Source organism: Gambusia affinis, linkage group LG13, assembly GCF_019740435.1.
Source record: "Gambusia affinis linkage group LG13, SWU_Gaff_1.0, whole genome shotgun sequence".
NCBI lineage: Eukaryota > Metazoa > Chordata > Actinopteri > Cyprinodontiformes > Poeciliidae > Gambusia > Gambusia affinis.
The window spans coordinates 22,481,100-22,499,757 of NC_057880.1; the positions used below are offsets into that span (position 1 = coordinate 22,481,100).

The window sequence follows — 18,658 nt, forward strand, 5'->3', positions numbered from 1 at the left end:
ATGCAGACGCCACGAGCTGGATAATGCTCCATCTGTTGAAACCCTGTCACCCCACAGCTCTGCCTCGCTTCGCTCCCAGCAAACATTGTGACATTGAATCGTTGTTGATAACAAAGCCAAGATGTGCTGGGTCACTGCTTCCTCCACCAGGACGTTTACTCTCTCTGTATCAGCTATCAGAAAAACCTTCCTAATCTGCTGCTGAAGCCTTCGGTAATATTTTTGAGCTGAACAATGCTGCAGCTGATGGTTGGCTAACATCCGATGCATAGCTGTGAAGCCTGGATATTTTCCAGTAGTGATGAATAATTGAGTAGCATAATGCAACAAGTGGTAAAAGGCCTCGTTGATGCTTTCTGACACCACCCACCTACTGTTTTTATTTATCTCAATTAATGCAACCGATGTTTGCCTTCAGGCGTTTATGTAAAACAGGCGTGTGGCCTAGCTAACATGCCTCAGGTTTCACAAGAAAGTCACTTTTTTGTCCACAAGATTTCACTGCAAAAACACATCTTAACGGGTGTTTTTTAAATCTAGTTTCTAGTGAAAATATCTCAGTTCACTTGAAACTATCTTACAGGTAACTTTTCAGTGTGATATTTGTTTTTTGTTTTCATAAAATTGATCAACTGGCAGATTATTTCACTCGCAACATGTGAAAAATGTTTTGTTATAGGTGAAAAAAATCAGCCAGTCTCTCTACAACGTATAATATATTAAGAAATTATTTCCTTAACCATCTACTATATCTTGCTGAAAAGTTTATGGAAGTTAGTTCTTATTTCAAGGATTTTAAGATACTTGCACTGCAAACTAGACCTGAAATATTTGGTAGGATTTTGTGTTTTTGCAGTGTTTTACGTCAGTAAAGGTTTTGACTAGGTCACTCCAAAACCTCAAGTTTGTAAATGTATGATTTTCTGCTAAAGAGAAGAATTTGTTAGTTGTAAGTTGTTTCTAAACTACTAATGCAAATCAGCCTCAGACCATCACACTACTACAATGTTTGTCTTTACAGAACAAAAAATTGTCAACTAATCTAATAATCAATTAATCATTAACTTGAGTACAAAGGCTTAATAAAAACAACATCATGAAAGCAGTAATAAAGCCAAAACTGAACACATAGCCTATATATATATATATATATATATATATATATATATATATATATATATATATATATATATATAATTTTGCAGTTTGGTTTGAGCCAAAGCTCTGCTGGTTTTCAAAGTGAGAGTTTGTTCTCTGCGTAAATCCAGTCAGAGATTCGGAACATGTTTGCATGCCCTCCAGCTTATTTCCAACACTTTCTAATATTGTGTCAAACTGTGCCGGGCTGAGAAAAGACGGCATTCAAACAGGGGGATCATTAGCAGTCAAACTAGGACTTAACTGCTAAGCCAAAATAACGATCGCACTCAAGGACTGAGCTTGGCACACATTCCTCTTTTCTTTCTATCTGCCGCTTTTTTCCCTCTTCACTTTTGATTCCACGAGACAGAGGGGCTGACATCTTTGAAAAATGACCTAAAAGCGAAAGCGTAAGGCAGACAACAGGAAAAAGAGGAACAAGGGGGAGGATTTTAGCACCACAAGGGGCTTCAGTATTAGCAGGGAGGAAAAGGCTTCAAAGCTGTCAGTGATGCCCAGGGGCCCAAACGGCAGAGAGCGGTCGGGATGCAGAGCAGGAAACGCGATGGAAGCGGGTCGGGCTCCAACGAAATGTTCCGTTTATCCACTTCCTCTCACCGTGTTGAATGTAAAGATAAAGTCACCTGTTGATGAATGTGTTGCAGCTATCATCTCTGACTGTGTGATATAAATAACTGGTAATTTCCGGGTCTTTATCAGAGCCGTTTGGCAGCAACAATTGGACCTTTTCTACCTGCTGGTTTCCGTCTGCAGCCGAGAAACTAATAAATACAACACAAATGACAGTGTTGATGCAAATTAGCTGAATTAAATATGAAAAACTATGCAGATTCAATCAAAATGTTTCTAATGAATAGGGCTGAAACAATTAATCGTGATTATTCGTGATTAATCAATTACTGAAATAATTAACTGGAGAATACAGACTCAAAAAAGGCCATTTGCTGAAAAAAACTACATATTCAGAGCAGCAATTAAACCAACACTGTACAAGAAATATATTATGTTCCATTTAAGATTAAAAAAACGTATTTGCCTGTAAATCTCTTCTACCCAGAATTAATCAGATCTCTGAGTTTTAGCTTCACCTGATTCAGATTCTTGTATTTTATTCAAAAAACTTTTATTTTCTTATTTAAATAAGGAATCTAATTACTATTTACGTGCATTTTAATGTATTTCTAATGCTGTATCAAAAAGGTTAAAGTTGTTAAAAGCAAAATCTGTAGAATGTGACATTTTTTAGGCCAAATAATTGAATAATCATCAGAATAACTGATAGATTAAAATGATCTCCATGAAAATACTTTTGTAATCATTTTGGGGCTTTTAATAATATTTTTGACAGTTTCAGTTCAAGAGTGGATTGACTGTTAATCCTACAACTTTAATACAGAGTGTAATGTATTTAACTTAAGAATTAAAGTAATAAATTATTAGTTTTAGTAGTTTTTTTATGTCCTTTTTTGTAATACCTGCATAGAATTTCCACGACAAAATTACACAAATGGTACAAAAAAGGATTTTTTTTGTGAGCTCTACATTCTCTTTTTTTTTAAAAAATAAGAAAATTCAATAAACAATTTTTTTGTTAATGGGTTTTGCAGCTTTTGGCAGATTTATTTTTCACTCGACTGAGTGCAAAAATGTCTTTTTCAGAACTTTGATTACTTCTGATTTAACTGAATTTAAATATATATTTTGGATGATATGAATGTTATTGACCCTGTGAGAAAATCACCCAGGTCCTGTTTAAACACAGAAAATCAAAAGTAATATTTACACCCCTGATGATTTGATCGTACAGTTCCTAAACATTTAAGACCCCAGCATGTTTAAGCCATTTATTTTTAAATATTAGATTAAAAATGCACCTATTATTTTAACTTAATCGCTACAACATTAAAGTGGAGCCTGAAAAAATTAACAACACTAAATTTGTTTGGATTTGTTAAGCCATAATTGATAAGCTGCTAATAAAATATTAGGTTTCAGTGTGATGTTTTAGGAAGCTGAATCTTTCCCAGCTTACCTGACTCACCTGAGTTCAGTTTTATTCCTGATGCTGTGGACCGAATAGCTGCTTTGCTGGAGGCGCATCGTTTCATTAGCCTGTAAATCACAGACTGAGATCATTTCCCAGTAATGCTTTCACCTTTCATTGACCTGAATGGAGACATAATACTTACAGAGAGCTGTCATAAACCCAAATGCTACAAAAATGAGAGACGATTTAATAAGATGTTTAATTACGCTAAGGTTGAGATCCAATCAACCAACTTTATTACATATTAAAAAAGATTACAGATGCCTCAATTAAACATATTTACACCTGGACAGTGACGTGCGGTCAGGGGAGGCAGGTGAGGCAGTCCCTCACCAGCCATCATGGAAAGAAAGAAAATATATAATCATAAAGTAATTTAAATTGTTATATTCATCCGGTGGTTTGTACTGAAAAATATTTATTTTTCATGTAGCTTCACCAATTTCGATTTTTATTTGTTCAAAATCGCTGAATTTTCTTATTTTCCCATTCAAATGCTTGGAAGCGATGCCGGTGAGGCAGCAGCGAGCTCTGCCTCACCTTGGATTGCGCAACCCCTGGCTCTGCGCTGGCTGCTAAGCGGAGAGAGCATGTTGCTGTACGGCGTCAATAAAATGGTTTAAACAAATTTAATATGTGAACTTATTTCCAATAATTTAGCTTATGTATATAATGTACAGTGCTTTTTGTCACCAACTGTGTTTGTGTAACGTGTTTCGTGTAATGAGCGATTATAAACGGCAGAGAACAGGTTCGAGGTGAGGCAGGCAGTTCTCTTGCCTCATGGCAGGGGGCGCTCAAGATCCCAGACGTTCGTCTTGTTCACTCCTCGACTGCCGAGTAAGTGACAGCGAGCTAGGCTAAACGATTCGGGAAGCAAGTCAAGTGCAGCGATAGATTATAATAGAGATAGTGATTTTTTGTTTTGTTTTTTAAGGAAATGTGTGTTTTGTGAGCTACAGTTTGTATGTGTAAGGATGCAGAAGTGAAACATAACCTGTAAACTGCTGTCAATCTATGCATCTATTTGCAAATCTGATTCTGATGACGTCAGTGCCTCACCAGCTATGAACCTCACCGCACGTCACTGCACCTGGACCAAGATTATTAAAAATATTAATCCACGAAATGAAGAATTAAATGTGTAATTAATCATTGAAAAGACTCACAAAAGGTAAAAATGTCTTCTTCTTCTTCTTCTTCTTCTCTACAAACTGTTTCTAAAAGGATGAGGTTTTGAATATTGCAAATACCTAAACTGATTAAAATTAGCTTTTTAAAAACACAAAGTAAACGGTTTAAATATCATTCCAAATTATTATCTCAGCATAAAGAAGGTTTCTCTGGATGGTGGGTGGCTGGAAAATATGTTTTCAGGTGTCAATTTTAATAAAAATTAACTATTGAAATACTATTTAGAACTTGATAATGTTAAATTATTTATCTTTGCACATCATTGGTACTGAAATTCTGCACACAATCACCTGATTATCAAAACAAGTTAATATAAAATGAGCTGCAGCAACTTAAATTTCAAGTTATTATAGCTCATTTTATTGTTTTAAGTCTCAAAATAATTTAAACCAAGTTCAGTTTATTAACTCATTTTGTAACATTTAATCAAGACTCAGAAGCTTCTTCAGGTTATTCCTGTTCAACATAACATAATTTTCAACAAAAATAGCGTTAATATTGATCCTTATCCCCACCCCATTATTTGAGAAGCATTGGCCTAAAGAAAGTTTCTGAGTTTGTTGAACAAGAAGAAAAAAAAGCTGCAAAACAGTTTTAAAAAAAGAGTTCAATTCAAACTAAACGTTTTTATCTTAAACTCAGATCAAAACGTCTTGGAAAACCTACCAGAAAAAACCTACCAGAAAAACCTACCATAACGTCTTGCTCTGGCAAGACGTTATGGTAGGTTTTTCTGACTGAATTCACCCAGCATGGCTTTCAGAGAAGGAGGAATCAGGAGGGACTGATCAACGAATCAGAGGGAGAGTTGAGGGAACATAATATCTAGATTGGGTGTTTAAACATTTTACCTGGAGAAAAGAGACTCTTGATTTGTTTCTGTGCACTCACGTATTTTTACAGTAAATACCTACTGATTAATATGACTTATTTTCAGTGTTTCAGGCGCTAGACGGTTGTTTGGGCGGTCGACCAGATCAGCTGTGTAAATCCACGTGTTGTGCTTCATTTCTACTCGGCGATGAGAAATTTGTGCTGTTGTCTCTTTGTCATGAGCGACAGGCTGGAGGCGGTTTGAGTGAGAGATGAGATGCGGTGTCTAAATGACTAAATCTCGAGGCGGGCGGCTCAGACTGGAAAATGGAATAACACACACACACACACACACACACAACCTACTGATCCCACACAGTCCAGCCCACCACCCACCCACTAAATTTGTGTCTCTCGCTCTCTCCTCGTCTCATTTTCCGTTGCGCTGCCGGTGGTTGTGTGCAAATTCACTCACTGTGCAAATGGATAGCAGCTCTGCGCCGTACAGTTTCATTTGGTCTCATATTCCTGCTGCAGGAGAGTCTCTTCATGCTGCTCTCCAGCACGTTTCAGATTAGATTAGAGATTATTCATGCAAACTGATGCACAAACAATTCATTCCAGACTCGCTCTCGCTGCTGCATCTCACTATCAAAGCTTGTGTCGTCCGCTTTGGGTCGGATGCTGTGCAGAAACTTCCACTAGAAGCTGAGTTTGAATATTCAGAGCATCATATTTAAAATTACATCGGGTTTAGCACAAACAAATGTCTTCTTCCCAGAGGAAGGCGTATAGATTGAGATTTTTTTTTTTTGTGCTATTTGTGAATAAATCATAAATAACAAATGTTTTTACGTTAAAAACTAATTTTCAGGACTGATTGCTTCCCGTTTTTCTCTCCTTACAGATGAGAAGCACTCGAGGTGTTTCGGTTTGGCCTGTGGGATTTGTGGGTGGCCGAACATATGAGCGCCCCCTGGTGTCCGGGGGCAAAGTGGTTGGTTGGTACACTGGCTGGAGGCCGGACAGACCCTTTGCTACTGACATGGCAGGTAAGAAGCAAAATGGAGAGATAATAAGACTGACTTTTTCTGGAAGAAAAATGTCTTGTGTTTCAGGTAACAAGACGCGATTATATTTTCAAGAAGTGATTATATTTTCAATATCTAACCTCAAATATTCAAAATAATTCAACACAGTTTAACTTTTTACAGCAGTAACTCTCAGGGTGCATTCACACCAGCCCTGTTTGATTCGCTTTAATCAAACTCTGGTTCGTTTGGCAGTGTGCGAATTCGTAATCAAATTCTGATGTGAATCAAAAAACTCTTGCCGGTTCAGTTGAAGTGAAACTCTGGTGCGGTTTGAATGCTGATGTGAACACAGGTGTGGAAACACCATCGAATATGGTTCTGGGAGAATTTTGACCCACTCAAACAATGCTGCCATTCAGGTTTCCAACAGTTTTGCTTTGATTCTTTTCTTTTCCGTAATAAATTTCCAGCTGTGCTTCGTTTTATCTTCCCATTGATGACCCAGCTTCATTTGCCTTTCATTTGACTTTAAACACTGTGAACTCCAATGGCTGCTGAAAAGGACAAACGTCCATTCTTGTTGGTTGTGCAGGAGACTCTACATATGCATTTCAAAGATGCACGGTTGTACAATTTTGCATTAGTCTGCAGCCCTTTTCACATGTGAGTGTAAATGTTGAGTTGGGGGGGCGTGGCCAGCAGCAGCTTATTTGGATTTAAAGTGACAGGAGGCCTTAAAGCAGCTCATGGGAAGAACCGAGGAGAGCAAAATCTCATTATCTAAGAATGATTCGGTGCAAGCAATGTAATAAACATGCTTGGTAGACCTATCCTAACCTCTTCAAAGAAGCATAATTAAACAAAACCATTTTTTCTTTTTCAAGTTCTCAGGACTCGTCGATTGAACAGCTGAAATCAGATTGAATATTTTTGATTTGTTTGCCGCCAGCTGGGGAAAAACAGCAACAGACACTGAGTTGCGCTCTCTCCTTCCAAGCGTGTCCACACGGATCACGCTGTTTTTTATTGAGCTGCATTTTTTTTTCATGGATTAATTTGCCATAAAATGAGATCTGATCTTTCCAATTAAATGTTCCAACTGTTACTCCTCCACAGAGGAGCTGCTGCGTGTCTTTGCTTCATAGTTTATTCCTCTGATAAATCACTAGGCGGGACTCAAGAGCCTCATTTAATAAAATGGTGCCGATAAGTGACAGAGTAAACAGTTTCAGAGTAACTGATTGTGAAAAATCCAACACCTGATCACATCTCTTGCTTTAGCGCTAAAAAATATCTCACCAAACACTGAAACGGTTAGAAAATATGTGAGTTTTTGAATAATCTTGAACAAATTATGACATTTGTAAATTGTAGTCTGGCAGGAGTACAATTTCAAAATACCTGCCCCAAAATTGATAACTTTCCATTAATTGGTCTTTAATCACATTTAAGTTTTTTGCAGATTTAAGTTCAAGGCCACTGTAGATTAAAGAAGGAGATGCCAAAGGATCACAGGCACATACAATGGCATATTGGGGCAATTATAGATAGAAAAAAGGAGTGAATTTCAGCCAAAAGATGATGATATTTTGAGAATAATTTCAGAAATTTTCTTTTAAAAAAATCAGAAATTTTCTAGAACAAACTGGGACTTTCCTGAGTTCCAGAAGGCAAAAACTTTTGACATTTGGAAATTTTCGGAGCCTCAGTACTCTAGCACTTCCAACCTTGTAGAATTTTTCTGAGATTAATCTCAACATTTGTCAGTTTTCCATCCATCCATCCATCCATCTTCTTCCGCTTATCCGGGGTCGGGTCGCGGGGGTAGCAGCTTCAGAAGGGAGGCCCAGACTTCCCTCTCCCCAGCCACTTCCACCAGCTCCTCCGGAGGAATCCCAAGGCGTTCCCAGGCCAGCCGAGAGATTTGTCAGTTTTTTTCTTGCAAAATGTTGACTTTCGGAGCTCAGACACTTCTGTGATTTTTTACCCAGAAAATTTCTGAGATTATTCTGAAAATATTTGAGTTTTTTGGTGGAAATTCACTCTTTTTTTTCTCTTTGCAATGGCCCTAATATGCCATTGTATGTACCTGCCATCCTTTGACAGATCTTTGGTTTTGTTCTCAGCAGTGGAGAGATTGGAATGAGGAAAAATAAATCTTCTCAGAGCAGAAGTATCTTTAATCGATTGATTGGTTGTAGTTTATGTTTAAAATGGGCATCTGGCTTAGAGTTCTGGGAGACACATTTTGTTTCTTTTACATAAATGTCTTTCATATATTTTTTGTTATTAAAAGTGTTTTAGACAGATTTAAGGCTGTAATCATTCTTTTTTAAATAGCATCAGATAAATAAAAAGTACATTTGTGACCAAAAACTGTACAATTTTGTTTACTTACTAATTAGATAGATTCATTTTTCTAGCTTTCGACATAAGAATCTAATCAAACTCCCTAATAATTTGTAGCCGTAGCAGACGTTTGCACACAGTTTAAAAAAAAAAACTTTACTTAGTGTTGACGACCAAAGGAAAAGATGAAGCACATGGATCCATCAATCTGTTTGCACCTCCTTTGTAAAAATCCAATCAGCCTCACCGACCTGGGAGAAGGTAATTCATCACACTGACCAAATAACAGCGCAGCGTCTCCTCAGTATGGGTTTTTCTTTTTTGAGAGCAGTGGATGGTTAGAAAAACTAGAGTTGAAAAGAGATGAACATGACAGAGAAGTAGAGGTGGATTCAAGCGACTTAGGTGTGTTTTTTTATGCATTTTCTTACCCAGCTGCATGCTAGCACGCTAGCATTTCTTATCCCTCCATTTTATGTTAAATCGTCCCTAACCTCACAACGTGCACCATAATTATGCCCCTTTATTTTGCACTGCTTTGTGTAATTACATAGTCAATTTGCTATGCAAGGATTTACTGCTGCTGATGCGTTAAGACGTTTGTCTTTCCCTCCTTTTTTTCTTGTTTTAAATTTTGCAAAGACGACGTCTGCGAAGAGCAAACTGCCCAAACTTTATTCACTCCTAAATTATTATTCATTGGATTTACAATGGGGTGCCTGCAAAGCCCTCAGCGAGTGCCAGTCTGTGTCTTAATAGCATTGTGTTATACAACGCTGCATTGTTAGCAGACCACTAAAGCCTCCCATCCACTGCTCTGTCTCATTTATCCAGACACAATGGAGCCTGCACAATTACGGTGTGGAGTACTATTCACCTCGGTCTTTGTGGGTTTCTCCGATTGTGCACACACACACGCACACACACGGCAGAAAAGACGCTAATACACACCTGCAGTCGCTTGAATTGAGACAAGAGGAGCAGACTGATTGTTCCAGGACGTAGACATGAATATGCAGAAAGCATGCAGTTAAATAAGAGCTTGTTTTACTGCTGGAAACAAACGTGCGTGTGAAGACGGAGTAAAAACAAAGCTCAGGTTTTTTGCAGGAACACGCACGGCAGCACAGAGAGGCTTGTACCTTCGTTGAAGTGCTACTTGTGCCTTGGGAGTGCTTTCAGGGATGGGGACATGAAAGTGTTTAACCCTGAGTCACCCCAGTGTTTATATCCTGATGCTGCGCTGGTGAGACGGCAGGAGCAGAGAGCAAACTGTTATTAAAGCGGTAGGGCAACTTAGCAGAAAAACAACATGCATGGGTCAAAACCAATCATCCTAATGTGTTTATTTATGTTTTATTGTCCACAGTTTGAGGCCTTTCAATTTTAGGGTGTGATAAAGCAATATGTTTATAAAACATGCAACAGTTTGGGATTTTGTTTATTTCCAGGTGCTTCCAATTTGAAGTTAGCATCTTTTTTCTGATGCTGTTTTCTGAAGGTGTTTCATTTACAAAAAAAAAAAAAAACATTTTACTTCTTACAATAGTCTGAAGCAATAGTGTTGGGAGAAAATCCTTAACCTGGTTGTTCTGGTACTTGTTAAATCCTGCAGAACATTTCAGGTTTTATTTGTCTGTCCTGAGTCACGGCTGCATGGTACTACATAGCAGACAGAAAGCTTTACCGAGATTCAGGACAACAAACACATTGTTGTCGATCAGTGGGATCTGCCACCAGCAAGGTCAGTCCTGCTTGAATTAGGTCATTTTTGTTTAAAAAAAGCTCTAGTGAGGCGATGGGATGTCTCCATCCCTGTCCTCTGTCAGGGCTGTTGCTAAAAACCTTTAACTTCTCACCTGATTCTCTTACCTCAGGAAACGTTTGACCTAAATGAGCTTTATTTAGCGTCACCAGGTGAATTTAAGTCAGATTGTGCAGATGTGATTCACAGATTCCTACTGCTTAGGCTATTACTTATGTCCAAAGAAATGATTAAATCCATCTTTTAGATGCACTTTGTTATGTTTGTTTTTCTAGAAATGGAAAGTCTCTTACTTTTTCCATACTCTTACTGCTATGGATGCTTTCTTTCTATTTTGCTCCATTTATTCTCAGTTGCTTTAGACAATGCTACCTCTGTATTTCATCATAAATTTACCTTTCCATTTGGCTTGATAGCTGGTTAAGTAAAGCTTTTGATGTCAGCACAAATTTTTTTTAGGAAAATGGGAAGCCTATTTTCAGAGTCGGACTCCAGCCTTTGCCTGGTGTTGGGGTACGATAGGTAGATAGAAAGATGGATAAATATTGCAACCATTATATATATTAAGAGCAAGTTTACAAACTTTATTTTGAAAAGATGAGAAAATAAAAAGAAAAAAATAACTTTCTAAGCATTCTCTTATCCAAAAATAATTTTACAATGCAAGTTTAAGCAAAAGCATAATTATTTTTACCCATATTTATAAATAGCCAGCTATATATCGCTAAAATAAAAGCAGTTCATCCTTGCTACAATCACTATTTTTCTTACAAATTATATTTGTATGTGACAAATACATCCTTTACATTCGAGTGTAGTAAAGTAAAACCAGTAAAACCAACCGTTTTTCTAACTAAATAGCATAGCTACTTTTAAGCTAATTAGCTAGTTAGACAGCTAGCTTAACAGATAGCTATATTGGTAAGAAACGAGGCATGCTAGCTACAAAAACAAATGATTTCAAGTAACAAAAGTGACATCAGAACTTTCAACTTATACTAAAAGCATGTAGTTAAATACAAAAACAGCTACAGCATTTCAAAAACTCAAATTTTGCTATTTAAATTCTTCAGCGTTTTTGATCGCTGAAGAAAGTGGTGACCCAAAATCACAAAGAAAAGCAATAAATGGATTATATTTAAGATATTTTCTAGGTATTGCCAAGAAATATTTGACAAATTATCTTTACATGTTCTGCCTTTATTGGTTAACTAACTCATAATTGTTCCTTTATTTAGGCAAAGGTCACTAATGTTATATTTTCACCTTTAAAACAGGGAAATGTATTACAGTAAGTAAACAATGTTTTTTTTGTTTTTATTTTTTTAAAGTGTAATAAAAGGACAGGTAGCCTTGCCAATTTTTTGTTTAACCTGGAAACTATGCAGGCCAATGAAGCAACTATTCAAACTTAAATTACTTTATTTTTTGGAGTATAGATGTTTAGAAACAGACCGTTTGGTTGATTTAAAATACTTCAGGTAAATCAAACAGATCAAAAACTCAATAATAAGGTCTATATTGCTGACAAGTATGAAAAAAGAACTATTTATGTTTACCTAATGAGAAAATCTTCAAACTGCACTCCAAAATAGCAATAAAAGACTCTTTTTAAAGGGGACATGTTACACATTGATCAATGAAGTGATTGGAACATAATGGTACAGTAACAAAATGAGACTCATTTATTTTTGATGTGTCTTATTTATTATTTCTCTCCAGCTCACATTGTGTTTGGACGTGCTCTTTACCTTTTTAGTTACTTTCTTTCTTCGTTTCTTAATGCTGATTGTTTTGCAGTTTGTACATAATATGAGCGATGAATGCTGAATGCTGTCACTGCATTCAGTTTTTAACAGCTGGTCACAGGGGGATCAGTGGTGAGTTTTCCTGAACTCTGCCTTTGTTTTTCTGCTTGATTTTGTTTTAGCTGGTGATATCTGCACGGTTTCCATGGAGATTTGTTTTTGTATGTTTTTTCCTTTTTTACATCTCTGTTGTTGCTTGTCAGTCACACTGATGGTTGCCACATGACATTTCTCTCCATGGATTTCCTGCTGCTATTGTCGCTGTTTCAGAAACAAGAATAGCAAAAAATGGATCCAGTGACCGTCTGTTCCTTGGACTGTGTTGGAAGATTTTCCTGAACTGCAGGAATAGAATCACTGTTGTGCTGAATGACACCATCACACAGGTTACACAGGTGGAGTTTCAGGGGTTTCCTACGCGGGGCTTGAAGAGCATCTTTAAAGGCGACCTCTGCTTCATTGGACATGTTAGAATTGGTCTTTAGGCAAAACAAAACATGTTCTTTACATTTTAACACAAAATCATTCCAAGATAATGACATTTCAGTCTGCCCAGTTCTGCCTATAAGCTGTTTCAGGGCCTGTTGTCACTTTAAATCCAGATTATCTGCACCTGTTCACGTCCTCTACTCAACATTTACATTTGCACGTGAAAATGGCTGCAGACAGATGAGCAATTATACAACTGTACATCTTTGAAAAGCATAAGTAGAGAATCCTGCACAGCCAACAAGAATGCAGCAGGTGGTTTCTAGATGGTAAGTCGACAACAAAACAAAACTTTTCCAGCAGCCATTATGCAGTGGTTAAACCAGTTAGACAAATGTGCTGGAACTCGGCTTGGGTTGCTAGGCGATGGGCAGAATTTAGCTTTGGTTGCTAGGTAACAGGCTGCCTTTTCTATGGTTACTAGGTAACAGGCAGTGCCTGCAAATTTGTGACGTTGCATTCTGAAAGTTTTTAAAATGGCTCATTTTTCAGACACCAAAAAATATCAACTTGTTGCGAAAAAAATGCCTGGGTGTCCTGTTTTTAGAAGCAGAAGAGATACAAATGGAAGTACAAAATCCTTCAAAAATAAAAACGTCTCCTTTAAAATCAACAGTCGAACATGTCACTCTGAATAGATAAACTCTTGTGTTTGTATCAGCTTCTGAACTAAAAACTTATCAAAGCTCAATAACCGAAAGGCGTTAGAGAGGAGACAGAAATGAAGACTGGCTGCTGCGGTGCATATAAATAAAGAGGATAACAGAGAGATATCTGCTGCACTGAGGCCTTAAGCGTCGGGTTACACAGCAATCAAGTTTAGATCAACCAGCAAAGCCTGTGAGGATGTGCCAGGAAATATTATTACCCCAGCAATCACCTTGTGTGTTCATTCATCTGTACTCTTTAAGAGGAAGGGGTATTCATAATCATTCAACGTTTTTACACAATGTGAAATCAATATTTGGTGGAATAACCAGGACACTTTCAATGTGTGTGTATATATCTATATATATATATATATATATATATATATATATATATATATATATATATATATATATATATATATATATATATATATATATATATTGATTTCTGAACTCTTCCTGAGTTAAAATATTAGTATTGTTGTTTCTAAATTAATACGAACTTGTTTTCTTTACATTATTTGAGGTCTGAAAGTACTGCATCTTTTGTATTATCTTGACTATTTCTTATTTTCTGCAAGTAAACTACTAAATTTGTTATTAGTAGTTCATATAATAAAAGAACAATGTTCATTTTACCCAAACATATACCTATAACAAGTAAAATCAGAGAAACTGATCATTTTAATTGGTCTCTTAATTTTTTTTCCAGAAAACTGTATTAACTACTACTACTTTGTTTGTAAAGAACTTTAAAATAGCTCTTATGACAAAGTATTGTACAAAATATGGAAAGAACTAAAGAAAAAAGGCAACAATAAAATAAATAAAACGCTAAAACAGATGTAAGGAAGAAAAATTCTCAAAGTGCGTTAAAGGCAAAGGAATAAAAAAATGTTTAAGGAAGAGTTTTAAATATCGATCTGCAAACAGGCTAATATGTTTCTGGTTCTTCGGGTCAGACGGTGTTGGTCCGGAGTAATATCTGCTTCCGCGTCTTGTTTGCTCGCTGGTTTCAGATTAGCAGTGATCTGTTTCATCGCAGCTGCTTCCAGGTGAGAAGATGTTTATCTTGTAATTGCTCCCGTATCTATTTGCTCCACCTCGGCTGCATCGTATATCTCTGCAGTATCACACCCAGAGCAGTAATAACCCTGACACCAGCATGGCCTAATAACTCTGTGGGTGTTGCACAAGTTAGATTTGTATACATACTTCTTTGTTCTTTGTTCACTTCACGACAGACACATTCAGGTTCATTGTATTTATTCTAACAAACAGGAAATTGAGTTGGTGGTTTACTTCAATCCAGAAACTTCTGCACATCAATAAAATAAAATAAATAACCCCAAACAAACTATTAAGCAATGGCTCCCTGTGAGCAGCTAACAGCAGCTGAGTTAAGGTAAGTTAAGTTAGCAGCAGTTAACATTTGTAAAATGAAACATAGCTAAAACAGTTAAAAACATATACAAAATGTAGCAAAATTACTAGTGAAGCACTGTATTTGCCTAAACCATATGCTAAAATGAAATACTTGTCAAGAATACGCAGAGCTGATTCTAAATACATACCACAGTTACCAACTGACCAAACAAAATAAATCCAAAGAACAAACACATTTTGACAAACTTTACATTTATAATATTGTTAAATTACAACAAAAAAAGACACTAAGTTCAGTCAGAAAAGGTAAAACTTAGTAACTAGTAATTTCCCAGTCGAGTGTTGCAGCTGGAGAGATGTTTCTCAAAGGGGGGAATGTAATCGCTGACGCACCAGTTGCAGCAGCAAGAAACCCACCAATAATCTGCATAAATAAATATTCACTAATTGTGCTGATACTGATACTAGCTGCTATTTGAGAAATATCTATAAATATACTGTAGTAGTCGTAATGTTCTGAACCAGAAGCTTCAACATCCATGTAGAAATATGGAGCTGAATAAATTATTTACCTTAACCGGAATAATTCAGTATTTTCTGCAATCAGAAAATACACTTTTATCAATAATTTACTTGAACTTGACCGAAAAAGTCCTGTTATATCTTTTTTTCTTTATTTTTATTCACCACTTAGTGTATATAAAATAGACATTACAGACTAATAAAAAACATAAAAAATAAAATTATCTATATATAAATAAACGTATATATAAATTTTTTATAGAAAATTATGATAAAAGAATTAATAAAAACACCCATCACCATCTTCTATAACTCTTTGAAGAATCTAAATAAATGAGTTAAAACAACATTTAATTTGCCTTTGGGATTGATAAAGAATTTTTGAATTAAATTAAATTTGAAAAAAGACGTATTGATGTACAAAAGAAATAACTGGATATGAAAATGAACAAAAGCAACAAAATAAAATAAACAAACAAAAGCAAAGCAAACAAAATGCATCAATTTTAATGCATATATTAAAATGTGTACGTTTTAATATATACAAAACACAGAACATAATCATATTGTGTCACAACAAAAACAATTAAATTGTTTTACATATGTGGGTAGGAATCTACTTTATTTTCCTTTAATTTAGTTTTTTTATGATTTGCATTATTATTAAATACTCACATATTTCGGAGAGAAGTAAGTAAATAAGATAAATTAGTCAAATGTGCTAAAACAAAGAATAAATGTGAATACCTAATAATAAGATCTTATCCTTTAACCCTTTCTGCACTGATGGATCACAAGGGCTATTAACCTCTAGAACCCGACGGACCCACTGGTGGGTCCGTCGGGTTCTAGAGGTTAATAGCTAGGTGAAGGTTTTTTCTAGAGGTTAATTATTTATTCTTTGCTATGTTGCATCTCTTCATTTTTTTATTATTAATTAGTAGTTCATCTGATCAGTCAATTTTCTGTTTATCAGAACTGAACATTAAAAGTCTTTTCTTTTAAACTCAGCAGGTGGTTGGCGGCTTAGCTTTGTTTTAAGACGGTCCTTTGGGGATTCACTGCAAACAAACCATGCTTCTGTTTACATCTTATGATGCGTATCGCACAAATTCCTCCTGAGAAATGGATTTGATCACTTTCCCTTCTTATAAACCACAACTAATTCTTCTCAGACACTCAAAATGAAATCGTTTATTTTCTTTTTTTCCTGCTGATCCTCTTTTATTTCACCATCTCTGTGGTCTTCCTCTTTACGTCTCTTCAGGCATCTAGATATCAAACATCCTTTCATTTTATACAAGCTGGTGAATTTACTTAGATAAAAAAAAATAAAAATAGAGCTGATTTAGCAACGTTATAGCGACGTCAAAGGGGCAGTATTATGTAAAATTAACTTATTTGATAGCGTTACATCAGGTTATAATGTTATTCCCTCATCAAAAGATACCTGGAGTGTTGGTTTGATTCTTTAATGCATGTTTAAGAAATCCTTTGATCTCCATGGCAACCATTCAGCTGTACAAAACGCCTGGTTGGACCTAGCTCCGCCTTCGAGATGCAGCTCCTCCTCCTCAGAGCTGCAGTTTCAAGGCTTCCACCTCACAGAGCAGCCCTGCCCTTTAACTTCCACACTCAGCTCCTTCAGACTAGCCAGCAGCAATTAGCAAACACCTGGTGGAGCTGCGCATTAGCTGAGCTACTTCTCAGTGCAACACTGGTAAAAACACTGTCAAAGAGTTGATAGAGGAGCCATGTTGTGATGACTTTCTGAAGGTGTGGTTTCTGAAAGAGCAGGAGTTTTTAAAGAGACAGAAGCCCAATTTCAGGGCATTAACATATTTGATATAGTCATATTTTTTTAGTTACTGGATTGTGCTATGAAATGTGCCTGGAAAATACATAATCAGGCCTCTTTTACAATGTTTTTACCAGCACTGCACTGAGAAGTAGCTCAGCACCAGGTGTTTGCTAACTGCTGCTTGCTAGTCTGAAGGAGCCACACATTACACCCAACGGCAGGCTGAACTATTGACATGAGGCAGAATGGATACACCGTCTGAATGGGGTTGGAAACTAGAGTCATTACATGGAACCAAAATCTGGAAACACGACAAATAAAAAATAAAAAGTACATCAGGAAAATCTACTGAAACATCTCAGTTAACAGCACAGCCTTAAAGTAGATATGTAAAAGAGCATAATGTAAAATTATAACTTCTGGCCTTGAGGTCAGCCGACACATCTGATGTGTGAAGGGCGACTGAACATGGTGTCAAAAGTTATTATCACGCCGGAAGAATGGTCAACTCAGAATTACTCTGACGACAAAAAAGCCCTGTAATTTCTAAAATAAAAACTGAAAGTTACAACCTTTTTACCAGTTCAGAAATAAGCTGGTAAAGCTACTTTATTTATTTTATTTAATTATCAATTTAATGTATAATTCAAAAATTACTTTGTTTAATAAAAAGGTCATTTGACTTTTTTTAAGAATGGAAAATTTAAAAATGATTTCGCAATAGCTAACTTTTTTTGGAACTCACTTCTGGGGAAACAACTATATAAATAAAAAACATCCCAGATATGAAAAAAGTGTTATTTTTGGACATAATATATTTGGCCAAGTTTATTAAATTAGTAAAAAACAGATTTTGGTGAAATGAAGTTTGCTTTTGAGTAAAAATCACTGAAATTTCAAATAAAATTTCTTTCTAATGTTTCAAAAATGTTCAGTTACAAGAACTTTATTTAATTTGTTTATAATAACTTTGCCTCAAATAAAAACAAAAAGAAAATCTGTCCACAGGCAACACTTCGGACTCCCAGAAGAGGTGAAAAAGTGCCTTTTTTTCCTCAGTTTGTTTCCTTTCATTGTGACTCTAATCTCACAATCTAATTTATTTCTCTGCCTTCAATTATATTCCTGATGGTGATTTCTGCCCAATCATTTCTGCTCCCTGGAGTAGTCGATGCTTCATCGTCCCCTTTGACCTCGTCTCATCTAAACCACAATTATCACAGGAGGACGGCCGACGCCTTGCTGTAACTGAATTTTCCGTAGGAACATTAATGAACATCGTTTTCTGCTGTGATCCTGACGGGCCTGTGATGTTCTTTTAATCCAAGATGGCTGACCTCCTCGCTCTTCCTCAGGCTTCTCGGTGAATCTCCAGGTGATCCTGGCCAACCCGCGGGCGCTCTTCAAGAGGCGGGGCTCCCAGCCGGGGATGCAGGAGTCCGACTTCCTGAAGCAGATCACCAAGGTTTCCGAGCTGGAGCCCAAGGCGAACAACTGCACACGGGTCAGTAACCTCTGTTTCCACGGCAACAGACTTTAAAAGCGGTTTTGGATGGATTTCAGGCGTTAATGCAGGTCAGGAATCCTCATGGATGGAGTCAAAAAGCCTTTTTCGTTTAATATTGGAAAAATGGTGAGG

General features: G+C 36.5%; 1 protein-coding gene across 1 annotated transcript in view; it reads left to right on the top strand.

The window, feature by feature from the left end:
* Window positions 1-18,658, top strand: part of b3gat2 (beta-1,3-glucuronyltransferase 2 (glucuronosyltransferase S)) — a 47,383-nt gene that overhangs the window by 19,682 nt on the left and 9,043 nt on the right. Inside the window, exons 2-3 of the mRNA XM_044136013.1 lie at window positions 6,123-6,267; window positions 18,375-18,523. Of these exons, the coding sequence (XP_043991948.1) occupies window positions 6,123-6,267; window positions 18,375-18,523 (294 nt within the window). The remainder of the gene's footprint in view (window positions 1-6,122; window positions 6,268-18,374; window positions 18,524-18,658) is intronic.